The sequence below is a fragment of the Coregonus lavaretus genome (assembly GCF_964263955.1).
Source record: "Coregonus lavaretus genome assembly, chromosome: 28".
Lineage (NCBI taxonomy): Eukaryota > Metazoa > Chordata > Actinopteri > Salmoniformes > Salmonidae > Coregonus > Coregonus lavaretus.
The window spans coordinates 5,378,255-5,401,990 of NC_140015.1; the positions used below are offsets into that span (position 1 = coordinate 5,378,255).

Sequence of the window (23,736 nt, forward strand, 5' to 3'; positions counted from 1 at the left end):
GTACCATGTTTTATGAGCTGAAATAAAAAATCCCAGAAATCTTCCATACGTACAAAAAGCCTATTTCTCTCTAATTTTGTGCACAAATTTGTTTACATCCCTGTTAGTGAGCATTTCTCCTTTGCCAAGATAATCCATCCACCTGACAGGTATGGCAAATCAAGAAGCTGATTAAACTGCATCATCATTACACAGATGCACCTTGTGCTGGGGACAATAAAAGGCCACTCTAAAATGTGCAGTTTTATCACACAACACAATGCCACAGATGTCTCAAGTTTTGAGAGAGTGTGCAATTGGCATGCCCACCAGAGCTGTTGCCAGATCATTTAATATACCATAAGCCGCCTCCAACGTAGTTTTAGAGAATTTGGCGGTACGTCCAACCGGCCTCACAACCGCAGACCACGTGTATTGCGTCGTGTAGGCAAGCGGTTTGCTGATGTCAACGTTGTGAACAGTGTGCCCCATGGTGGCTGTAGGGTTAAGGTATTGGCAGGCATATGCTACGGACAACGAACACAATTGCATTTTATCGATGGCAATTTGAATGCACAGAGATACTGTGACGATATCCTGAGGCCCATTGTCGTGCCATTCATCTGCCGCCATCACCTCATGTTTCAGCATGATAATGCATGGCCCCATGTCGCAAGGATCTTTACGCAATTCCTACTGGTAGGCCTTTTTGAAGTTCATGGTTATACGCATTGTAGCCTAGTCTAGTAAGTTGACCATGTGTGTTACTGTAGGGTGACCATCCCATTTTACCCGGGACAGTTTCAGCCCCATTTCAGGTGTCCCGACTTCTCAAGCTACAAAATGTCAATTTGTCAGCAAGATGCATCAATGAATATAGGCCTAAACAATCGCAATAACTGAATGTCATTAGGCACACTTTTTGGTGTTTTGTAACAGATGTCTATTTACATTCCTCAAATGGCGCCAGTATACATGCAGTTTGGATGCTGGAATTATTTTTGAGTGGATGAACATGCACAGGTAGCCTACTTTTTGAAGTGATTTGTTTGACAATCAGATGAAAATATCATGACTGGTTGTGTTCATGCCACATTAAAACGTGATTCATTTTTACAGTTTAAATGACGTCTTTATTATTAGGCCCATACTAAAAAAATCATGGTGTATCATGGTGTAATTCGCACTCTGCATAAGGGTGATATAGAAGTACACAGAACACCTTTCAAAAAACCTAACAATATCACTATTGCTATCACTATTATAATCTAAGATGGGGAGGGTATTTGTGAACTTCTGTTGAGTTCTTGAATATAACAGTAAGGACTTCCTCATTAGTTACTGTATGCATACATTTCTCTCAACACTGTGATAATGTGTGAAATGATATACAGTGCAACCAACAACTGTAATATCTGATGATAGAACATCTCCTTCTTTGGAAAGGCATCGAATACCCACAAGACAATTCTAAGAGCACATTTTTCAGAGAAAGAGGAACTACTTGCTGCTTGGTTTGACACTTGCTTACAGGAAGTTAAAGAAAGTGAGACACAACAACACATTAAGACACTTCAGAGGGGTATACTAAAAAGAAGAATCTAGCCAGCTAACTTTGATAAATAACCAGAAATAACTAAATATGTGTTTTTGGTTGTTGAGCCAATAAGACCATGCCCATGTCAAGCTTACCTTTAAAACATATATATATATATTTAGGCAAGTTATCTGGCTAACTCCTTGATCCTACTTAGTTCTGCCGGTCTCTAAATAACAGATAGTTACAACGTTAAAGCATTTAATTGGCAGACAGATAGTGAATGGAAAAGGGAGTTGAACACAAACAACTGCAATATACTGTTGCATCCCAGTCACACTCTTGGACCTTAATCAACCAATCAATCCCATTTATTTGACAAAGCCCTGTTTACGTCAGCAGTTGTCACAATGTGCTTTACAGTAACCCGGCCTAGACCCCAAAGACCAAGAAAAGCAGAAGCGAGAGCACAGTGGCCAGATTAAACTCAGTAGAAAGAAACATAGAAAGGAGACTTGGGTCACATGACCATCCTCTTCTGACTGTACTGAGTAGAGATTAAGAGTATGCCAGAATGTTCTAACCTAAACAACAAGGTCATAGTCCAAAACAGAAAGTGACGCTTTTGTGAAAAGTCAGGCGTTCTCTCAAATGGTGTTTTTTCTCAAATGCAAAACAACAAACACGTCTGATTGACTAGAGGGGTGTTTCTGAGTACGTGAACAGGGGGAGTCTGGCGGGAGTGAATTGAACAGTGTGGCTGTGAGCTGAGAGTATCTGATCTGAGCTCAGTTAATTGTCTGTGTGACTTTGATATAGACATGCCAGGTTTTTCATTCGAAGGGCACTGTACGACTGCTGCTCTTGAGGGATAGGGGTGAGGGGCCTTACAGAAATAGAATGGAATAGAATTGAATAGAATCTAATAGAAAACTTTATTTGAATACAATAGAACAGTAGTTGTTCAGAGAGGTTACAGCCAGGGAAATTACATAGAAACTTGGATGGCACAGGACTATGGCTTATTTGTGGTAGTTATGAATGTGAAATAAAAACAGCTAAAGGCCTTTTTGCATCCCAAATGGTACCCTACTGCCTATAGTGCACTAATTTCCTGGGTAAAAGTAGTGCATAATGTAGGGAATAAGGTGCCATTTGTGACGCAGACCCTGACTTTATCACAGGCCAGACTCTAGTGGAATATGACACCCAGTGCCATAATTGAAATGGTGAAATTATGGCACTGGGTTTCATTTTATTTCAATATCAATTTCCTACCGTCCACTAGGGGCAATGCGAGCGCCTATTCCCATCGAGTAGGCTTGCGATGAGCTACGGGTTGCGGATGGGGTTGAGGATGGGCTTAAACCAAATTCTCAAAATTAATTCCTAAACTTAACCATCAAGGTAAGTTTTGGTTTCACTTTTGCACAGTTTGACTGACAGCTAACGTAGGGGAGATTGGGGATGGTTGTAACACTTTTAGCATTTTTGTAAATTTCTCAGAGATTGTTTGAGCTACTGCATTCAAAGTGTGATAGGAACAGCTTCCATTTGTCTGCTACAAATTGGTATTATCTCTCTAAATCAAACAGACAAGGTGTGACTTTGTCTCAAATACAAGGAGTGAAATGTTACAATTTACCCAACCTCCCTGGTCAGTAACAGGGCTTGGGGTGAAATGTAACAGTTTGAAAAAATGTATAAATCATGACATGCAATGAAATATTGAAAGTCTTTACTGAGAAAATGAGAACAACATTGCCATGTTAAAAATGTTGTGCGGCAGAAATAATAAAATAATAATACAAATCATTAAATGTTTATTATTTTTATGTTCCATTAGTTGGCTCTTCTCAACTAAACAACAATATCTGACAACTAAAGAACAACATCTGGACTAAACAACTGAATGTTTGTGGTGTCCCTTATGGAAAAATGAATAAATTCCACATCTTGTGTGATCACGTGATTTTATGTGAAGTTAATGTGATAACATGTGACAACATGTGAAGCAACATGTGAAATCATTTGTTTTTGGAACACTTCACCTGACATTTCACATGTGAAATCATGTGTTTCTGGAACACTTCACATTTGAGAAATGTCACATGTGAAATCATGTGCAAGTGAAATTTCACATGTGAAATCATGTGCAAATGTGTTTTTGGAACTCTTCAGTTTGAGGGGATTTGATTATCTGACACAGGTTGCCCCGGCGGGAGGAGTTTGCCCCGGGTGAAAAGTGATTGCATTCGTTTTGGAACCATAGAATAATGAGTAGGATTCTGTGTTTTCACATGCAAAGTGATTGCTTTTGATAAAGACACTATCTGCCTTCCCAATGAAAACTATTTTTTAAATTCTAACATACATTTTATGGAAAAGAGATTGTATGTTTCTGGACGATGCACCATGCTGCCTTGTTGACAACATGACCGAGCGGCACAGATTACTATTCGATTAGAGAAGGGTGTTCCTCCATCACCACGGTTCAGGTCAATAGAACTCCCTCCATGTAGTCACATGTTTAGTTTCATGTTATCTGGATTTGAGGTGTGCTGATCTTTCTGCTTCTCCATAATGTCTGTAGCATTCCCCCTACAGTCATTGCCTATAATAGATCTCTGCACTTCGCAAAATAGTGCCATCTGCATTGCTGTTGTAGTTAACAGTTAATCTGACTATTCTCTCATCACTGATTTCATTGACTTATTTCAGCAATTTTAGGGTTTTCTGTATAGTTGTCTAATGTTGATGGGGTATATTATTCTGTTTCAATGTTACTCCTGAATCACTATGATAAATACAGTATCATAGTTTTTCTTAAGTGTATATTTAACAAAGGTGAGATTTACTTTGAAGTCCAAAGTGTAGGAATACAGGTGTGGTGGCATAGCAGAAATATCAAAATTCCGTGAAAACCAAGAGGTTGTGAGTTCAAATCACAGATGATGACACATTGAATAATGATTACTGTATAAATAAACATACACAATGTAGTCAAATATGTAAGAAGAAAACACTGTATGTTAAAAGCACTATGTGTGTATCATATACACATTTTTTGTTGTCCAAAAACACGTTTTCACATGTGAAATGTCACATGGGAAGTGTTACAAAAACAAAACAAAAATTTGGCGTGTGTGAGCGGTGTGTGTGTGTGAGTTAATGTTGGACATGTTCACTCAATCAAAGTCAGAGTTGTGACAGTGGTATGGTAGTCCTGGGTTACAGGCTTGAAGGGCCCATAATTTGCATTACCAGCACCCAGACCTCCTTAGGCTTGTTCCAACTAACCCTGACCCTTGCAGCCATTAGCTATCTTAAATTTTAGCTTGTTCAAACTTTAGCATTGCTAACTTACATCAAATATATCTGCACACACTGGTTATAAACCTGATATAAGTTTGGTGAATCTAACGACAAAGCAGGGGATGCCATCGCAAAAACAAATTTGGTCAAAAAAGTACTTTCTTACCTCAAAATCAGATTTTTGTCAATAAAATCTGCAGTCTATCACAGGGTCTCGCTTCTTCACATAACGGTTGAGGACTAAACTGAGCATGTGCACAGTGAGTCACATGATTCTAGCTTGTTCCTGATTAGAGATATTGAGGGTGTTACAACTATCCTGTGTTACAACCATCCCCGGTCTCACCTATGCCTAAATGGCATATTATATATATTATATTATATATTATTATAAAATATTAAAACGGCCACACAGTCCATAATCTACAGACAGCACCACAGCCTGTCCCACACACCATCATTAAAACAGCCAGGGATGGCGTATTTCTGTTGCTGCAGTTATGGTGGTGTTTTCTTTGGAGCGTGTGTTGCTTTATCATTATCCTCAATGGTCACTGTTCTTTCTGTGACGATATTTGATTGTAAGTTTAGGCTTTTCAGTCACCTTAAATAACCTCAGGACATTAGTGGTCTATGTGAGCAGCATACACTTAACAGAGTCAAATCATCACCCTGCTAGGGACTAGACTGGAGTTCTTCTACAGATATCGAGCCTCTCCCTTCACGCCACATTGAGCAGGATAAGCTGCTCTAGCAGCACAGCACAGCTTCCAGACTCTGTCCCAAATGGCACCCCATAGGCCTCTGTTCATAAGTAGTGCACTTTGTAGGGAATAGATTGCCGTTTGGGACACAGGATCCAGACTCAGGCGTTTCCCTGTAGGACTGTGGGTTAGCTAAGGACTGGTGTATTATACAGTGGAATTGATATTCTACTGAAGTGCAGTCCTGGCCAAAGGGACCTAAAGGACATCATTGGTTTGCATCCCAAATAGCACCCTATAGGGTTCTGGTCAAAAGTAGTGTACTATATAGGGAATAGGGTGCCATTTGTGACTCAGATGATTGCTGTACTGACGTGACACTGCCTGAACCAACTAAGAGACTTCACTGTTCAGTAGCACCTCACTGGAAATCCCCATCACTCATAAAAGGCCCGGGCTAGAAGCTCACCCTTTTGTAACAGCAAGACAATTATAAGATGACAGAAAATGAATAAGTTTGTTTTAGATACATTGTGTGAAAGTGATATTCATAATTTACGCATACTATACCTACTAGGCTACTTATACTACTCTAAGGGCAGCATTTCATGCCACACTATAGCCCTATGAGCACAAGACATGAAAAGATGTTGAAAATGTTGAAAAGTCACCTTTTTGGTTGAAAAGATGTGGAAAATGTTGAAAAGATGCCTTTTTGGTTGAAAAAATGTTGAAAATATTTATTTTGGGTTGAAAATTGTTTTTTCAATGTCTTGTGCTCGCTGGGAGCATACTGATCACGCTGTGACGGAGCTGAACGCTGATTAAGTGTCATTTCTGACCACATGGTAAACAGCCGCATGAAAAGAGGAAGCAGATAAAGTTGACGCTACAGACCGAACAGATCTTGACATTGCTTCACACACCATAACTTCTTGGAAATAGGACTACAGAATTCACTGAACACTGAAGAGGAGACTAGGTGAGAATAACTTCACTTGTATAAATAAGCTTACATATAAGTGTACATTTTTGGGGGATTCTTACCATCTCTTTGTATTTTAACCTCTATCCCACAATGTATTCTTGGAATGCTTATTTATAAATGCAAGCACGCACAGACACAGACACAGACACAGACACAGACACAGACACAGACACACACACACACACACACACACAACACACACACAGACACACTGTATCTGAGGGGGATATCTCTACAGTCACAAATGTCTGCCACATCCTTTTTCCTTCTTCTCTTCCAAAGTGTCTGATAGCACGACATTAAGAGGCTATGTCCATACTGGCACCATTATCCCTATCAAGTGCATTACTGTTGACCAGGTCCCATAGGGTAGAGTGCACTGTATATAGGGAATAGGGTGCCATTTGAAACACATGCAGACAGAGAAAGCTAACATGGGTGAGAAGAACGGATGTGTGGTCACAGCGGATGGTGGGAGGAATATCACTTAGAGAAGAATATACTGTAAGGGAAGTGAGTGGTAATGATGTCATTTTTTTCCGAGAATGATTATATTGGTGTGTGTGTGTGTACACGTTCACGAGAGAGCGAGAGAGAGAGAGAGTATGTTTGAGTGAGTGAGACTTTTTGCATCTGAGCCATTTTTCTCTGAACCCTGACAGATATAGCAGTCAGTCCAGGATGGTCTAGATCTAGAAGGTTAATTACTGAGGCCCACCTGCTGACCCTTACCCATGTTCTTCTGCTCCAGGGGACCTGTCCTCCTGCGCTACCCAGGAAACATGCTTCTCTTCTGGATGTCTTGTGGATCACTACTCCCTCTCCTGGTCCTCTGCAATAATGGACAAAAACGCTGCACAATCCAAGAGAACAAACAATATCATGGTAGGGTCTAACTCTAAGAATCTTTTTAGCAGATATCGATGACAACAAAATGTATGAGTTGGACATATGGTTAAATGTTTCATTGTGGACATTATAGAAAGTCTTATTAAGATATAGACAATATCACAACACTGCCATCCACTTGGACATGTATTTTTTTCCAGAAGTGATTGTAGATCATATTTTCTGCCCTATAGTGAGACCTGTACTCTACATCATACAGCACAATGTCTTCTAATTCTATTGTCTATATCCTTGTTCCCAGTCCCTCTATCCACAGTGTCCCCTGTGCTTGAGTCCCTGCAGTGCTACAATGACTACAGCTCCTACGTCCGCTGTAGCTGGGAGGAGAGTCCACATACGTCCGCACAAGCTCCGTTAGCCCTATACTACTGGGACAGCACTGAGAACCGGTAAGGATAGAGCTGATGGGCTGATGAGAGGAGGGAGGGAGGGAGGGAGGGAGGGAGGGAGGGGAGAAGGAAGAGGTGGACACCGAGAAACAATATACTCAATGAACTCATGTCTCTCTCTATCTCTCGCTCTCTCTTTCTCTCTCCTCTCTTTTTCTGTCTCTCCAGTGAGTCCCTGTGTAAACCCTACGGTCAGCCAGCACTGAATCCCAACAACAGCAAGCTCACCGTCCAGTGTCAGTACAACACTCGTTACTTTGGCATCAATACCAACCATGTCTTCTTCTTCAAGACCTCCTGTCCCTCTGCCCTGCTTCTGTCTAAGAATGGTGAGTTTACTTAAATCCGAACTGGTTCTCTAGCAAATTAGTAAGATTGTCTCACCCAATGTTCAAGAATGGCCTTTTTCCCTTTATTCAAATTACAACATCTCACTTTCAGTTATTTGAAAAGGAAATAATCTCCCAAATATCACTATTTCTAAAACAAGCCATAGAAAGTTGGTTGCAATTTCAATTTAATCCTCCAGAAACGACAGAACAAATAATGCAACAAATATTGTGGTTAAACTGAAATATACTAATTGATAAAAAAACGTTTATTTTTGACAAAATGTTTAAAAAAGGTATAATCTTCGTAAATGATATCATCGGTAAGACTGGTGGAGTTATGTCACACATGCAGCTAACAAAAACATATGGAAATGTCTGCTCTACCCAAAATTACAACCAAATAATTGCAGCATTACCGCAAAAATGGAAGAGGAAAGTGGAAGGGGGAAAAAGTAAGGAACCATATAGATTGCAAAATAGTTGGGAAGAGATTTTTGACGTACCGATTCCATGGCATAGTGTTTATAAACTGATACGCAAAACGTATTGCCGGATTCAAAACTTAGAATTTTTCAATTTAAATTATTATATAAAATTCTTGCTACCAATAGAATGTTATTTATATGGGGGGATATAATCTTCCCAGCTCTGCAGATTTTGCTGTGAAGAGACAGAATCATTAGATCATTTGTTTTGGTACTGTCCATTTGTAGCTTGTTTTTGGACACAGGTCCAGGAATGGCTAAAGGATTGCTATATTTACCTGGAGCTAACCCTGCAGATAGCACTACTGGGTGATCTGAAAAGTCATAGTCAATCGATCAATATTATAATAATACTTTCAGCAAAAATGTTTATTTTCAATTTACAATCTGTAGAAGCAATGAGAATAGAAAGGTTCAGAACTTTTGTAAAACATCACAGTACAGTTGAAAAATATATGGCAAATAGAAATCCAAAATGGATGGTGTTAAGAGATAGATGGGTGGTGTTGAATGAAGTTGAAGGATGGGACTAATAACAACTAACAACAACTTACAACAACAAGATAACTAATAATGTAAAGCATACTGTGTCCATAATAAGTATATAGGTTATAGATTGAGAGCTTTTGTGAAGAGCACAGTTAGAAAGATATGGTATATAGAAGCAAACCGGATGGACATAATAAAAATTATCGGAGAGGTTGAGGGTAGAGGAAGTTCAGGAGAAAAAACAAACAAAATAGAATTATTGTAAAATTGAAATTGTCCATAAAATGTATATAGTATGTATAAGCTGGAAGTAGAGGCCTAAGCATTGTTGTTCACTAGTTTACTCCAATTAGGGAAGGGGTGGTGGGGTTGGAAAGTAATAAAGGGAAATATATTTTTTTAAAGGATATGTATATGTGTATGTATATGTATGTATATGTATATATATATAATATATATATATATATATATATATATATATATATATATATATATATATATGTATGTGTATATATGTATATATATACAGTGGGGAGAACAAGTATTTGATACACTGCCGATTTTGCAGGTTTTCCTACTTACAAAGCATGTAGAGGTCTGTAATTTTTATCATAGGTACACTTCAACTGTGAGAGACGGAATCTAAAACAAAAATCCAGAAAATCACATTGTATGATTTTTAAGTAATTCATTTGTATATACAGTGAGGGAAAAAAGTATTTGATCCCCTGCTGATTTTGTACGTTTGCCCACTGACAAAGACATGATCAGTCTATAATTTTAATGGTAGGTTTATTTGAACAATGAGAGACAGAATAACAACAAACATATCCAGAAAAACGCATGTCAAAAATGTTATAAATTGATTTGCATTTTAATGAAGGAAATAAGTATTTGACCCCTCTGCAAAACATGATTTAGTACTTGGTGGCAAAACCCTTGTTAGTAATCACAGAGGTCAGACGTTTCTTGTAGTTGGCCACCATGTTTGCACACATCTCAGGAGGGATTTTGTCCCACTCCTCTTTGCAGATCTTCTCCAAGTCATTAAGGTTTCGAGGCTGACGTTTGGCAACTCGAACCTTCAGCTCCCTCCACAGATTTTCCATGGGATTAAGGTCTGGAGACTGGCTAGGCCACTCCAGGACCTTAATGTGCTTCTTCTTGGGCCACTCCTTTGTTGCCTTGGCCGTGTGTTTTGGGTCATTGTCATGCTGGAATACCCATCCACGACCCATTTTCAATGCCCTGGTTTAGGGAAGGAGGTTCTCACCCAAGATTTGACGGTACATGGCCCCGTCCATCGTCCCTTTGATGCGGTGAAGTTGTCCTGACCACTTAGCAGAAAAACATCCCCAAAGTATAATGTTTCCACCTCCATGTTTGACGATGGGGATGGTGTTCTTGGGGTCATAGGCAGCATTCCTCCTCCTCCAAACACAGCGAGTTGAGTTGATGCCAAAGAGCTCGATTTTGGTCTCATCTGACCGCAACACTTTCACCCAGTTCTCCTCTGAATCATTCAGATGTTCATTGGCAAACTTCAGACGGGCCTGTATATGTGCTTTCTTGAGCAGGGGGACCTTGTGGGCGCTGCAGGATTTCAGTCCTTCACGGCGTAGTGTGTTACCAATTGTTTTCTTTGTGACTATGGTCCCAGCTGCCTTGAGATCATTAACAAGATCTTCCCGTGTAGTTCTGGGCTGATTCCTCACCGTTCTCATGATCATTGCAACTCCACGAGGTGAGATCTTGCATGGAGCCCCAGGCCGAGGGAGACTGACAGTACTATTGTGTTTCTTCCATTTGCGAATAATCGCACCAACTGTTGTCACCTTCTCACCAAGCTGCTTGGCGATGGTCTTGTAGCCCATTCCAGCCTTGTGTAGGTCTACAATCTTGTCCCTGACATCCTTGGAGAGCTCTTTGGTCTTGGCCATGGTGGAGAGTTTGGAATCTGATTGATTGATTGCTTCTGTGGACAGGTGTCTTTTATACAGGTAACAAGCTGAGATTAGGAGCACTCCCTTTAAGAGTGTGCTCCTAATCTCAGCTCGTTACCTGTATAAAAGACACCTGGGAGCCAGAAATCTTTCTGATTGAGGGGGTCAAATACTTATTTCCCTCATTAAAATGCAAATCAATTCATAACATTTTTGACATGCGTTTTTCTGGATTTTGTTGTTGTTATTCTGTCTCTCACTGTTCAAATAAACCTACCATTAAAATTATAGACTGATCATTTCTTTGTCAGTGGGCAAACGTACAAAATCAGCAGGGGATCAAATACTTTTTTCCCTCACTGTATTTGCGAGAAAAAAAAACATATATGGGGGATTGGAAGTGATGCAGACAATTACATTGATGGAAGTTACAATCTATCTGCAATATTAAAACTGATCTGCCCCCTAAAAAAAAGTAAAAAAGTAATAAAAATAAATAGAATAGTGAGTTTAAACATTACAGGACACTGTCATAAATCATGGTTCTCAATCATTTTACATTTACATGTTACATTTTAGTTGCAAGTTAGCTAGCAGATGACCCAATTCGGTAGAAATATATAGGGTCCTATATCTATATTATTTGACTATTCATTTATGTGTTCATTTGTTTTTGACAGTGTGTGTGTGTGTGTGTGTGTGTGTGTGTGTGTGTGTGTGTATGTATGTGTGTGTATTACAGTGAGGGTGCGTCCACCAGTCCACCTATCACAGCAGGCTGTAGAGAGAGGGGTCCGTTTGCTCAGCTGGGAAAGCCCCTACCCCCCCTCTTCCCTCCTGACCCCCACTCTCAACTACCAGGTCAACTACAGGAGGTCTAACCAGGATGACTGGACAGTATGTAATGGAGTAACAAACAATTAGCTTGAGTACCATGTCTTGTTTGTGCTATATATTGCCAACTCCCTGTCACTCATTGTCAAGGATAGCAGGCAAGAGCACAAACGAATCTGGGACCAGGTTAACATACAAGGTGCTCTCAAAGACTCCTATTCATCTAAGAAATGTGCTTCTGAATCTTCATAAATACAGTATACACTTAGGAAAAAGGGTTCCAAAAGGGTTCTTCGGCTGTCCCCACAGGAGAAACCTTTTTGGTTCCAGGTAGAATCCTTTTTGGTTCCAGGTAGAACTCTTTTGGGTTCCATGTAGAACCCTCTGGGGAAAGGGTTCTACATGGAACCCAATAGGGTTCTACCTGGAACCAAAAAGGGTTCTTCAAAGGGTTCTCCTATGGGGACAGCCGAATAACCTGTTTAGGTTCTAGATATCACCTTTGCTTCTAAGAGTGTAGGAGGACTGTTAGTTAACATATTGCTTATGTTTTCCGACCCTCTTGTAAAAAGACATGCTAATTCTCATGGTTATTCATCATGGCATGAGATATCCCACGCAAAACAAGCACAAGCATAGGGTAGTTTTGCTCAGTTACAAAATCATTAATCACTTACTTAGAATTATTCATCACTTCCTCTCTGCTTCCTGCCCAGCGGCGTCACCAGAGTTTCATAACATTCGGGGGCTCAGTCCTGAAGACTAGGGGCTGAAGGGGTTGTGGAAGAGAAAAAAAGGGCCTTTTCTAAAATAATTTCCTGCAATTCGACATCATTTTACATGACTAGAGACATTACAATAATATTTTTTTATACCACACGAATGATCAAAATGTCAAGCTACTCTGACATTTACATATTGAGATCACTAAAACAAACAACCAATGTCTTAAATGCAACAAATAGCATAGGCCAATGAAAAGAGTGGGTACACAGATCTTAGGCCTACAATAATGAGGAGGAAATTATAGTCCACCAACTTTACAGGGGCACTCACCTATTTAAACAGAATTATCCAACAATTGTATTTTGAAATATTGCGAAATACCTTCTAGCTGCTGCCTGCTGTTCATTGACAGCCACAACTCAACAATCAGCTGTTTTATATTTGCCGTGCGGGTTGCCCAATTGCAGGATTTCCAACTGTAGACTAAGGCCTAATCGTTCATAATGTGACAAAACACTATCTACAGCCCCCCAAAAAATAATAAGCTGTTGATCCTCTGTGGCTAAATTATGCTGGTGTAGTATTTCAATGATTTCATTTCTTTTTATAGAGACAGGAGTAACTATATAATTTGTTCAATTTATTTCAATTTATCTGCAGCACATCCCGCACCCCTTACTGCAAGCGCTATGGTTTCTTCCATGCACTATGCTCTCCCCAAGGCCAAATAATCAACACTTGTTATTATTAATTCAATGGATTGTGGTCAGTAACCCCACATTAGGTTATTGTGTAGGTAGGCTTACTGTTACAATAATATAATAGTTGTTTCAGCTATATTGTTATTGAGACGATGTAGTCCTTATGACCTTTTTAAACAATTCAAAATATGACAAATGACTTGAATAGCCTATGGGAAAAGTGTACACATGTGTATTCGCATCAGTAGGCTAAGTGACTGAAAGGCATCAGAAAAGTATTGGAAAGTTCAGGAAAACATCAGGCAAGCTCATCAGGTAGGCTATAGGCCTAATGTGTGTGTAGATAAAATCTGCATTGCTTTTAATTGCTAGACGAATGAGTCATGAGTACTCACCTTAATTTAGCTAACATTACCCAGCATAATTGTAACCTAATATCCAAACGGACATTCAGTGAAAACAAAAATCTGACATTGATTGATTTATCAAGATGAGTTCAGTTTAAGTGGCGCATTCAGTTGACAAATTTTTTTTTTTAGACCATTGCAGCAGCGCAAAAGATTCGTGGCTGACCCAAAATCATTTGGGGCTAAATCTCCGACAGCCAGGTCCTGGTGACGTCCATGTTCCGGCATCATTCCTCTTGCACGTCACGATCCTCACCAAAGATTACCGCGCTACTATCTGAGACAGGATGTCACAAGGCAAAAGTACAGAAAACAAAACCACCACCGGGAGTCCGATAAAGATCAGGGCTGTGTCTCAATAGTCTAAAATGGTTTCCTCCCTTTCATCTGCACTGATTTGAAACCACATTATAGGTGAAAGCAATTTAAAGATTCTTTCAGGAAGTCTACTTTCAACCTGTCCAGACCAGGTGCTTCACACTAGTGCAGATGAAGGGAAGGAGGCAAAGAAAGGAACCCACTGGTTGAATCAACGCTGGGAAGGAGGCAAAGAAAGGAACCCACTGGTTGAATCAACGCTGTGTCCACGTTATTTCAATGAAATGATGTTGAACCAACGTCAAATAGACGTTGAATTGATGTCTGTGCCCAGTGGTGAGCTACTTTAGTAAATTGAGATGTACACATAATGTGCGTGCCAAATGGCACCCTATTGCCTATATAGTGTACATTTTTAGACCAGAGTCTTGTGGGGCCCTATTACATTTACATTTTAGTCATTTAGCAGACGCTCTTATCCAGAACGACTTACAGTTAGTGAATACATATTTTTATATATTTTTTATTTTTTTATTTTTTTTATACTGGCCCCCCGTGGGAATCAAACCCACAACCCTGGCGTTGCAAACGCCATGCTCTATCAACTGAGCTACATCCCTGCCAGCCATTCCCTCCCCTACCCTGGACGACGCTGGGCCAATTGTGCGCCGCCCATGAGTCTCCCGGTCGCGGCCGGCTGCGACAGAGCCTGGATTCGAACCAGGATCTCTAGTGGCACAGCTAGCAGTGCGATGCAGTGCCTTAGACCACTGCCTTAGACGTATGCCATTTGGGACTCCATATTCTTTGTCTTTTTCTCTCTGTGCAGACAGTGGAGGTTGAGGACACCCATCTGAGTGTGAAGTTTGAGGCTCAGGTGCCTGGCTGCCAGTATGAGGCCAAGGTGAGGGCAAGGGGGAAGATGGGACTATGGAGCGAGTGGAGCCCCCTAGTGACCTGGTTGACTGAGGAGGGTGAGTAGAAACCCTACATATACATAAACATACTCCATCCTTCATAATGTAATGTCATATAATGTAATGGAATGTATTCGTTTTATAGGATTGTAGTGCGTTTGTAATGAAATTGTAATGAGCAACTTTATAGGATTGTGTGGGATTTACGTGGAGGTGTCAGGGAATTGTGATCTCAACATGTCATGTGTTTGGAATAGCATTGCTCACTGGTGCATCAACGTCTCCTTCCCTTTTGTTCATTCCCGTCCTCCCTAATTCCCCCTCTCTCTCTCCCTCTCTCTCTCTCTCTCTCTCTTCCTCCTGTCCTCCTGCTCCATCCCTCCCTCCCTGCCTGACCTCCCTTCCCTCCCTCTGCCAGGCCCCTCCAATGCGCAGTGTGTGTTGGATGAGGAGAATGTGGTGACATGCAGCTGGGAGGTGAAGAGAGACCTGGCTCAGTTCCTTACCTTCGATCTGTCCTGCAAACACAACAACACTGCACCGTGAGTTAGGATCTGCTGCCAAAGCACTGTGTGTATGCATTTGTGTGTGTGCGTGCGTGCAAGCGTTCATGTTTGTGCCCATGGATAAGAGACGAAACAGTTGACTACACTTCAGTCTCATAGATGACTACTCTCTTTCACAGCATTGTCCTTCCTCTTCTCCATCCATCCATTTCTCTCTCCCTGTCGCCATCTCTCCAGAGCCCAGAAATGCTGTGTTAACACCATGGTCAGCGCTCCATCTAGGGGTCCAATGCTCAAATACAGCTGCTCCTTCCTTGTCCAAAACTCAGAGCAGCTAGAGGTGGAGCTCATCCCCACACGCAACACCAAAGAGTTTCAAACACACAAACACAGTGAGTCATTTTTCACTCCGACACAGGGGTGATATTTGGGGGAGAATAAAATCTCATAGCTGAGACTCAATTTATGATGATATTTGTTTTGATGCAATCCAGAAAATATACTGCTTCAGTGATTGTGTATCAGTGCTGCCACCTGGAGTTTATATTGTGGTAGCACAGGCACAATTTACTGCTGGTTCCCAAGAGTATTCTCAAAGGTGATGCTAGAAGGTCATGTATAATTTCAGCCAGTAGTTTAGAAATTAGTGCTCATGAGCCAAAACCTGTCCAGGGAAATTGTGTATAACTGTGTACAATGTCATCCATTTCGTATGATATGTTACGTCCTACAAAAAATTTACACATTCGTAAGTGCTTAATATCCCGTTCAATCTCTTTAAAGATTCTTGATGTCTCTCTCTACACAGTTCGCCCAAACCATCCACTCAACGTGCAGATAGAAGAGATAGATGGGAACTGGATTCTAAAATGGAATCCGCCAAAATCAAATGTTGAACTCACCTATCAAGTGCACTACTGGAGTAATGAGACTCAGGTAGGAGAAGTATTTGATCTATTTTTGTGCTATACTTTCACAGGAAGTGGGATGTCTTTTCATTTTCAGTATTACATTTTATCATCTCTAGATCATCATCTAAAGAACGCTCATCAAGCGAGATAGACTTTTGCATTTTTAAGCATCTCATGAATAGATCATTTGATGATGACTGATAATTTTACGGTGTCTCACTTGGTTCTGTCCAACATTCTCTTTTTCAGGAGGATACTAGGTTCCTCAATGTCTCCCAGGGGTCCTCCTCGCTCTCCATCCTGGGGGGGTCCCTGCGCCCCTCTGAATGTTACCTGGTTAAGGTGAGAGCCCTGGTGGTCCCGGGAAGGGGTGATACTTATGAAGGACCACCTTCAGAATGGACCGATCCAGTGGAGTGGACCTCACAACCAGGTAATGGACCTAGATGGTATCTCCTGGTTGAAGCATGTTTTTAATAGTATAATATTCTATTGTTGTATTCTATTCTAGCCTGAGAGAGTCTGTTTTTGCTATCATGCCAACTCCTTGTCACTAATTGTCATGTAAATTGCTATATATGGCTTGATAATGACAGCAATGGAGTTGGCAAGAGCACAAACTTGGACCAAGCTAATTCTATACTTTTTTGCAAATAACTCTGAAAACCTATTTTATCATCAGAGATAACCAGTCTGGACTAAAACAAGTACAAATGGGGGGATGTGATCCATATTTTATTATTTACAATTCATCTAGCTGTGCCAGCCTTGTGAGTCAAAACAGCGGAGCTCTAAAAACTATAATGTGATTATCTATTCATGAGATGTTGAATGAAAAAGCACCAATGTTCATCTCTCTTGAAGAATGTTTTCAAAAACAAATGTAAACACTTTCATTATTTATTGAAGAGCGTTTCTTGCTTCCACGTGTTAGTCTTACGTGAAGCCTCGATATTTGCTTTCATGTGAAAAATGAACTTGGATGAGTTGGATGTTTTATCATTGAACTACCATAATATTGAAATGTGTGTAACATGCCATTTGGAGGATTCTGAGAGTGAAACAAGAAGAAATTAAGACTAGACTTGATGAAGGCAGCAAACAGGAGCTGATAAAATGTGACTTTGTTCTCTTAAAGCAACCACTCAATCAGTTCACGTGACAGACAGGAATTTCCAGACACTACTAATCAATTACTTATCAATGATCATCAACTACATTTTCCACTCTTACATATGCATGTTTTGTCCCATGTCTCCTTGTAGCTTCCTGGTCCGCCACCACCTTCCTCTACGTCCTCATCAGTGTACTGGTGGCCATTGTCTTCATCACTCTCTACGTTACCATACCAGCCTGTCACAGGTGATTACTCAGACTTCTCCAACTGCTTTTATTGTTTTTCTACAATTTTAATTCCCCTTTGTGTTATTACTAATGTTAAACTACAGGTATCTGCCAAAATAATGGAAACACCTGAGTAAATGAGGGATACAAAGTATATTGAAAGCCGGTGCTTCCACACAGGTGTGGTTCCTGAGTTAATTAAGCAATTAACATCCCATCATGCTTAGTGTCATGTATAAAAATGCTGGGCAGGCCATTATTTGGGCTACCATAGCTATGCCCCCATAGGATGACAATGGCCCCATCCACAGGGCATGAGCGGTCACTGAATGGTTTGATGAGCATGAAAACGATATACACCCTATGCCATGGCCATCTCAGTCACCAGATCTCAACCCAATTGAACAGTTATGGGACATTCTGGGGCGGCACCTGAGACAGCGTTTTCCACCACCATCAACAAAACACCAAATTATGTAATTTCTCGTGGAAGAATGGCATCGCATCCTTCCAATAGAGTTACAGACACTTGTAGAATCTATGCCAAGGTGCATTGAAGCTGTTCTGGCTCTGGTTCAACACCCTATAAAGAAACTTTATGTTGGTGTTTCCTTTATTTTGGCAGTTACATGTCATCCTATTCATTCATCCATCCATTGATTAATTCATTTGTTTTCTGTCTGTAGGAGGGTAGTCCTGTGGGAGGTGTCTGTCCCGTCGCCCCTCAAGAGCAAGGTACTGCGAGAGGTCATTAAGGTAAGTCTGAATACATCTGAATGGCTGAGTATTCATCCAGCATTATTCACAAAGCATCTCGCTGTGGACTATTAATCTATTGAATATATGACAACTGCACTCAATAATAATAATAATGATAGTTTTAAAATCGGCTAGACTGTACACAAATATTATTTTTCATAACCACTATAAATTACAATGTATGTATCCAGGGCTGTGCACAGACCTTTCAGGGGGCAGGTGCTCAAAATAAAAAAAAGGGCAATTCATATCTCGAAATTCATAACATACTAACTGCCTCTGTAGCGAACATTTAAACATTTTTTTTTAAAACTGATTTTACCTTTATAATAAAGCATTGCATATCATCGCATTTGCTTTTTGGAATAGAGCAGTAGAGTAGAGGCGCTTACAGAAGTTGCACTCATGGGGACCATTTTATTATAAATGGGGACGGGGGAGGGGGGGGGGGGTGAACTTGACGATGTCGCGACGACTTGGGGGCAATGGGTTCAGAACAACAACGACAAACACTGTATACAAAGAAAGATATACCACCATCCAGAAGGGCGAGTGAGAGGGCAAAGGGGAGTGGGAGGACACAGTAGATCATCTATCTGTGACCTTGCCTGCATGTATCCATCTTTCATAGTTCATTCTCTTTCACAGAAGTCTCCTGATAGGTTGTTATTCCCCGAGAGTGAGAGAAGTGAGCAGACCTACATCTGCAGCGTACAGACACTGGAGAGCAGGGAGGATATCAGTCTCTGCTTTAGCTGGTAAAACTGGCTCATATCTTCATACTTCTAACCTTCACTGTCCAACACTTATAAAATATAACTCGTACACACGGTGACCTGGCTCAACCCTAAGCCTCAACCCTAACCCTTACCTCACTCTGTTGTGTTGCAGCTCTTCAGATAATCCATTGTGGTTGACCCCAGATGTAAAGGCCAATGGACTGTTCCATTCCATTACCAAGGATGGGTGGAAGAAGTATGACCCAAACTCTTCCTCCCTACATCTGTTGTCTGTGGACAGATCTGGCCCTCCTGCTCTGGACTCATCTGGCTTCAGCTTCAGTGGCCCTTATATCTTGTGTGGCGACAGTTCACCAGCGCCGAGTGAGTTTCTGAGTCTGGAGCCTCCATGTGTGGAGTCCGACAACACTCTCTCTAACTCTGAACCCACTTCTCCTTCCTCCTCGGAGAGGACTGGCCCATCCCTCTCGGGGTCGAGCGAGGGCTATGTGGCGATGCCTCAGTTTAGTGTTGGCCTGTCCAGATCAACAGAGGGAGTGTCTGATGGTCTTATGAGCGCTGAAGTAGGGGACGACAGTAAGAACAACGGCAACAAAAACATAATGGCATGGCCCAAGTCAGAGCTCCTCCCACCCCGACCTAGCGCTATGTCCAACGGCTCACTACCCAGTGAGAACGAAGACCCTCCTCCAGCGTACACGCCCTCCACCACCACCACCCCCTTCACCTTGCCCCCAGTGGGCCCTACCGTACACACCTCTGGGTACTGCTTCCTCCCAGCCCTACAGGCACTTGGGGGCTGGGGCCATGTGCAGTCCTCTGGACCTCCTATAGGGGGCAGTCAAGAGCAGCAGGACTGGAGGAGAGAGAGGGGGCAAGGGGAGCAGTGCAAGGAAGATCCCTACGTCAGACTGTCCCAGCTAGCCACTTAGCTAACTAGCTAACCCCATCTGATGGTGGAATACATTCTCAGGACATGAGGGCCACTATAGGCCACTGTTCTCAATATTTGATCCATTCTAACACTAACACACCTGACTCAACCAATCACAAGAGCTTGATTATTAGTTGGACTAGTTCAATCAGGTGTGTTAGTGTTGGAATGGACCACATGTGGGTTGAGATTGAGAAACATTTCTATTTCTAGGAAGGAAAACTGTTTGAGCCTCATAAGGTAGCCTCCCTTGATTACTCACAATAGCAGATGGCAGCACTGTACTTATTGTGTATCTATTGAACTCACAGAGGTGGCCTATGGATTTTACTGTAAGGACTAACTACAAACATTCCTCTCTGGGTGGTAAGGTGACTGAGGGCCAGATTCCCAGGTTCCCACCACATCACATGGAAGGTAAATGTGTAACAGGGTGGCACTGTTGAGTTGGTGAACGCAGCCTTGTGTCTCTGTCAGTGCCAGTGGCTGTTCCTGTCATTCTACAGCAGGGGTCGACAAAGTGTTGTGTTAAAGAATGGGAATGGTGATGACGGTCTCCTGGTCAAATAAAATAAAATGTAATTCGTCACATGCTTCGTAAACAACAGGTGTAGCCTTACAGTGAAATGCTTAATTACGGGCCTTTCCCAACAATGCAGAGAGAAAAAAAATAGAAACAAATAATAACACGAGGAATAAATACACAATGAGTAACGATAACTTGGCTATATACACGGGGTACCAGTACCTAGTTGATGTGCAGGGGTACGAGATAATTGAGGTAGATATGTACATATAGGTACGGGTAAAGTGACTAGGCAACAAGATAGATAATAAACAGTAGCAGCAGCATATGTGATGAGTCAAAAGAGTTAGTGCAAAGAGGTAAATGCATATAGTCTGGGTAGCTATTTGGTTAACTATTTAGTAGTCCTATGGCTTGGGGGTAGAAGCTGTTCAGGATCCTGTTGGTTCCAGACTTGGTGCATCGGTACCGCTTGCCATACGGTAGCAAAGAGAACAGTCTGTGACTTGGGTGGATGTTTTCCTCTGACACCGCCTGGTATAGAGGTCCTGGATGGCAGGGAGCTCAACCCCAGTGATGTACTGGGCCGTACGCACTACCCTCGGTAGCGCCTTGCAATTGGATGCCAAGCAGTTGCCATACCAAGCGGTGATGCAGCCAGTCAAGATGCCTTTAATGGTGCAGCTGTAGAACTTTGTGAGGATCTGAGGGCCCATGCTAAATATTTTCAGCCTCCTGAGGGGGAAGAGGCGTTGTCGTACCTTCTTCACAAATGTGTGGGTGTGTGGACCATGTTAATTCCTTAGTGATGTGGACACCAAGGAACTTGAGGCTCTCATCCTGCGCCACTACAGCCCCATCGATGTGGATAGGGGCATACTCGGCCCTCCGTTTCCTGTAGTCCACGTTCAGCTCCTTTGTCTTGCTGACGTTGAGGGAGAGGTTGTTGTCCTGGCACCACACTGCCAGGTCACTGACCTCCTCTCTATAGGCGGTCTCAGCAAACTTAATGATGGTGTTGAAGTTGTGCGCGGCCACGCAGTCGTGGGTGAACAGGGAGTACAGGAGGGTAGTAAGCATGCACCCCTGAGGGGCCCCTGTCTTGAGGGTCAGCGTGGCAAACTTTTAGCTTTCTTGGTTAAATGCGAGGACACATTTCAAAAATAGAGGGGAAAGATGTAACAGGGTGGAACTGTTGAGTTGGTGAATGCAGACTTGTGCCTCTGTCAGTGCCAGGTGTGTGAGATTGTTGATTGTAATTAAGGGTGTGGCCTTCAGTATTTAACCTGGCTGTTCTTGTTGTTCTACAGATTCACATTACCATGAGAAGGTTAGCATGCACAGGGAGGATGGGAGCGGCAACATTGGGTTAGTCCAAATTCTGAAGTATATCCAGGGATCTTGTAAATGTGTATGGTAAGAGTACCCGTATGCCAATTTGACCCGCTCTCCTTCTCCCTTGGCATGCCCTCCTGAGAGTATTGTGCAACATGTTCTGTGACCATGAGTAATTGATCTGATCTGTGTTATGCCATAGCTCAGGCCTATATCGAATTTAATTGTGGATTTGTATGTCAACTAATGTTTTTTATGTCCTGTGATAGGGATTATGTATGCGCTAGAGCTTCCAAGGAACACGTATGTCTGGAGATGAAGATGAAAATATTGTTTTGTATGGTGTAAAGCAGCAGGAAAATAAATTATTGTTGGTCGCTATACCTATTATTCACACGCTCCACTTCCTGATGTTAGAGAACCTGTGTGTTTTAGAGTAGTCCCGAGGACCTCACCTCACGTATAAAAAATGTGGCGTTGTATCGACTACAGCAGGGGTGTCAAACTCATTTTAGCTCAGGGGCCACATGGAGGAAAATCTATTCCCAAGTGGGCCGGACCGGAAAAATCATGGTATATATAACTTAAAAACAACAACTTCAGATTGTTTTCTTTGTTTTAATACGATCAACATACAACATAAAGCTGGAGCCTGAGGACAGTGTGTCCAAAATAGTACAAGCACAACATCACTATTAATCATAAAACACGTCAAGTTTATTTGAAAATTCTAAAGAAAAAGAACACACAAACACACAATGCCTCAGTGATTAACAGAACTGTTTCACAGATCACAGAACTATATCAGGGTGTCATTTCTCAGGCAGAAATGTAGATAAAAATAATGAAATCCTGTTCCCCAAACAAGTGCAAGAACCACAGAGTCAAGAATAGGTTAAATATACAAATAAAATAAAATCAATTAAAAACAATAGCACATCAACATAAAAACATATAAACATAAAGCTGGAGCCTGAGGACAGTGTCCAAAAGCACAACATCACTATTAATCATAAAACACCTCAAGTTATTTGAAAGTTCTGAGGACAAAGAACACACAAACACACAATGCCTCAGTGATTAACATAACTGTTTCACAGATCACAGAACTATATCAGGGTGTCATTTCTCAGGCAGAAATGTAGATAAAAATAATGAAATCCTGTTCCCCAAACAAATGCAAGAACAGCAGAGTCAAGAATAGGTTAAATATACAAATAAAATAAAATCAATTAAAAACAATAGCACATCAACATAAAAACATATAAACATAAATCTGAAAGCGTTGCTCAAACTCCCGTAACAGTCCCGTTATTTTATCTTTGAACCGCTTCATGTTGGGTCGCGCACACATTTTTCAGACAGGGGAAGTGAGCTGCATCACCACCGGCAAGTTGTGTCTCCCACAATGACAGCTTCAACTTGAAAGAACGTATGCTGTCATAATACTGCGTGACAACTTTGTTGCGCCCTTGCAGCTGTTTGTTCAAGTTATTCAGGTGCTCTGTAACATCCACCATAAATGCAAGGTCCTGCATCCATTCTGCGGAATGAAATTCTAACACTGGTTTGCCCTTTTCTTCCATGAACTGTTCAATTTCTTCTCGTAAATCAAAGAAACGCCTCAGCACAGCACCTCGGCTTAACCATCTTACCTCAGTGTGGTATGGCAGGCCATAGATGTGGTCTTTCTCTCTGAGAAGGCTGT

The 23,736-nt window shown here is 41.5% G+C and overlaps 2 protein-coding genes across 3 annotated transcripts in view; one reads left to right on the top strand and one right to left on the bottom strand.

Moving 5' to 3' along the window:
• LOC311104088 (parvalbumin-7-like) overlaps positions 1 to 12,695 on the bottom strand; it is a 49,957-nt gene extending 37,262 nt beyond the window's left edge. Inside the window, exons 1-2 of the mRNA XM_084145751.1 lie at positions 12,582 to 12,695; positions 7,256 to 7,355 (exon numbers count right to left, since the gene is read on the bottom strand). The gene's annotated coding sequence lies outside the window, so the exon portion shown is untranslated. The remainder of the gene's footprint in view (positions 1 to 7,255; positions 7,356 to 12,581) is intronic.
• csf2rb (colony stimulating factor 2 receptor subunit beta) lies at positions 6,426 to 21,201 on the top strand. 2 transcript variants are annotated; one of them, XM_084145742.1, is made up of 14 exons: positions 6,426 to 6,517; positions 7,275 to 7,408; positions 7,674 to 7,821; positions 7,990 to 8,150; positions 11,813 to 11,967; positions 14,886 to 15,030; positions 15,392 to 15,515; positions 15,717 to 15,871; positions 16,288 to 16,415; positions 16,640 to 16,823; positions 17,656 to 17,752; positions 18,421 to 18,490; positions 19,142 to 19,251; positions 19,385 to 21,201. In XM_084145742.1, the coding sequence occupies exons 2-14, from the start codon at positions 7,306 to 7,308 to the stop codon at positions 20,163 to 20,165; spliced, it is 2,361 nt and encodes a 786-aa protein (XP_084001868.1). In that variant the 5' UTR covers positions 6,426 to 6,517; positions 7,275 to 7,305; the 3' UTR covers positions 20,166 to 21,201. The 2 variants fall into 2 exon arrangements, with proteins under 2 accessions (XP_084001868.1, XP_084001867.1); XM_084145741.1 differs by lacking the exon at positions 6,426 to 6,517 and having other exon boundaries at positions 7,171 to 7,408.
• Positions 21,202 to 23,736: the final 2,535 nt, after the last annotated feature.

Coding starts and splice junctions, on each gene's coding strand:
- csf2rb (XM_084145741.1), top strand. CDS start 7,258: ATGTTCTTCTGCTCCAGGGGACCTGTCCTCCTGCGCTACCCAGGAAAC. Junction 7,409..7,673: donor AGAGAACAAACAATATCATG/GTAGGGTCTAAC, acceptor CCTTGTTCCCAG/TCCCTCTATCCACAGTGTCC. Junction 19,252..19,384: donor ATCAGTCTCTGCTTTAGCTG/GTAAAACTGGCT, acceptor GTTGTGTTGCAG/CTCTTCAGATAATCCATTGT.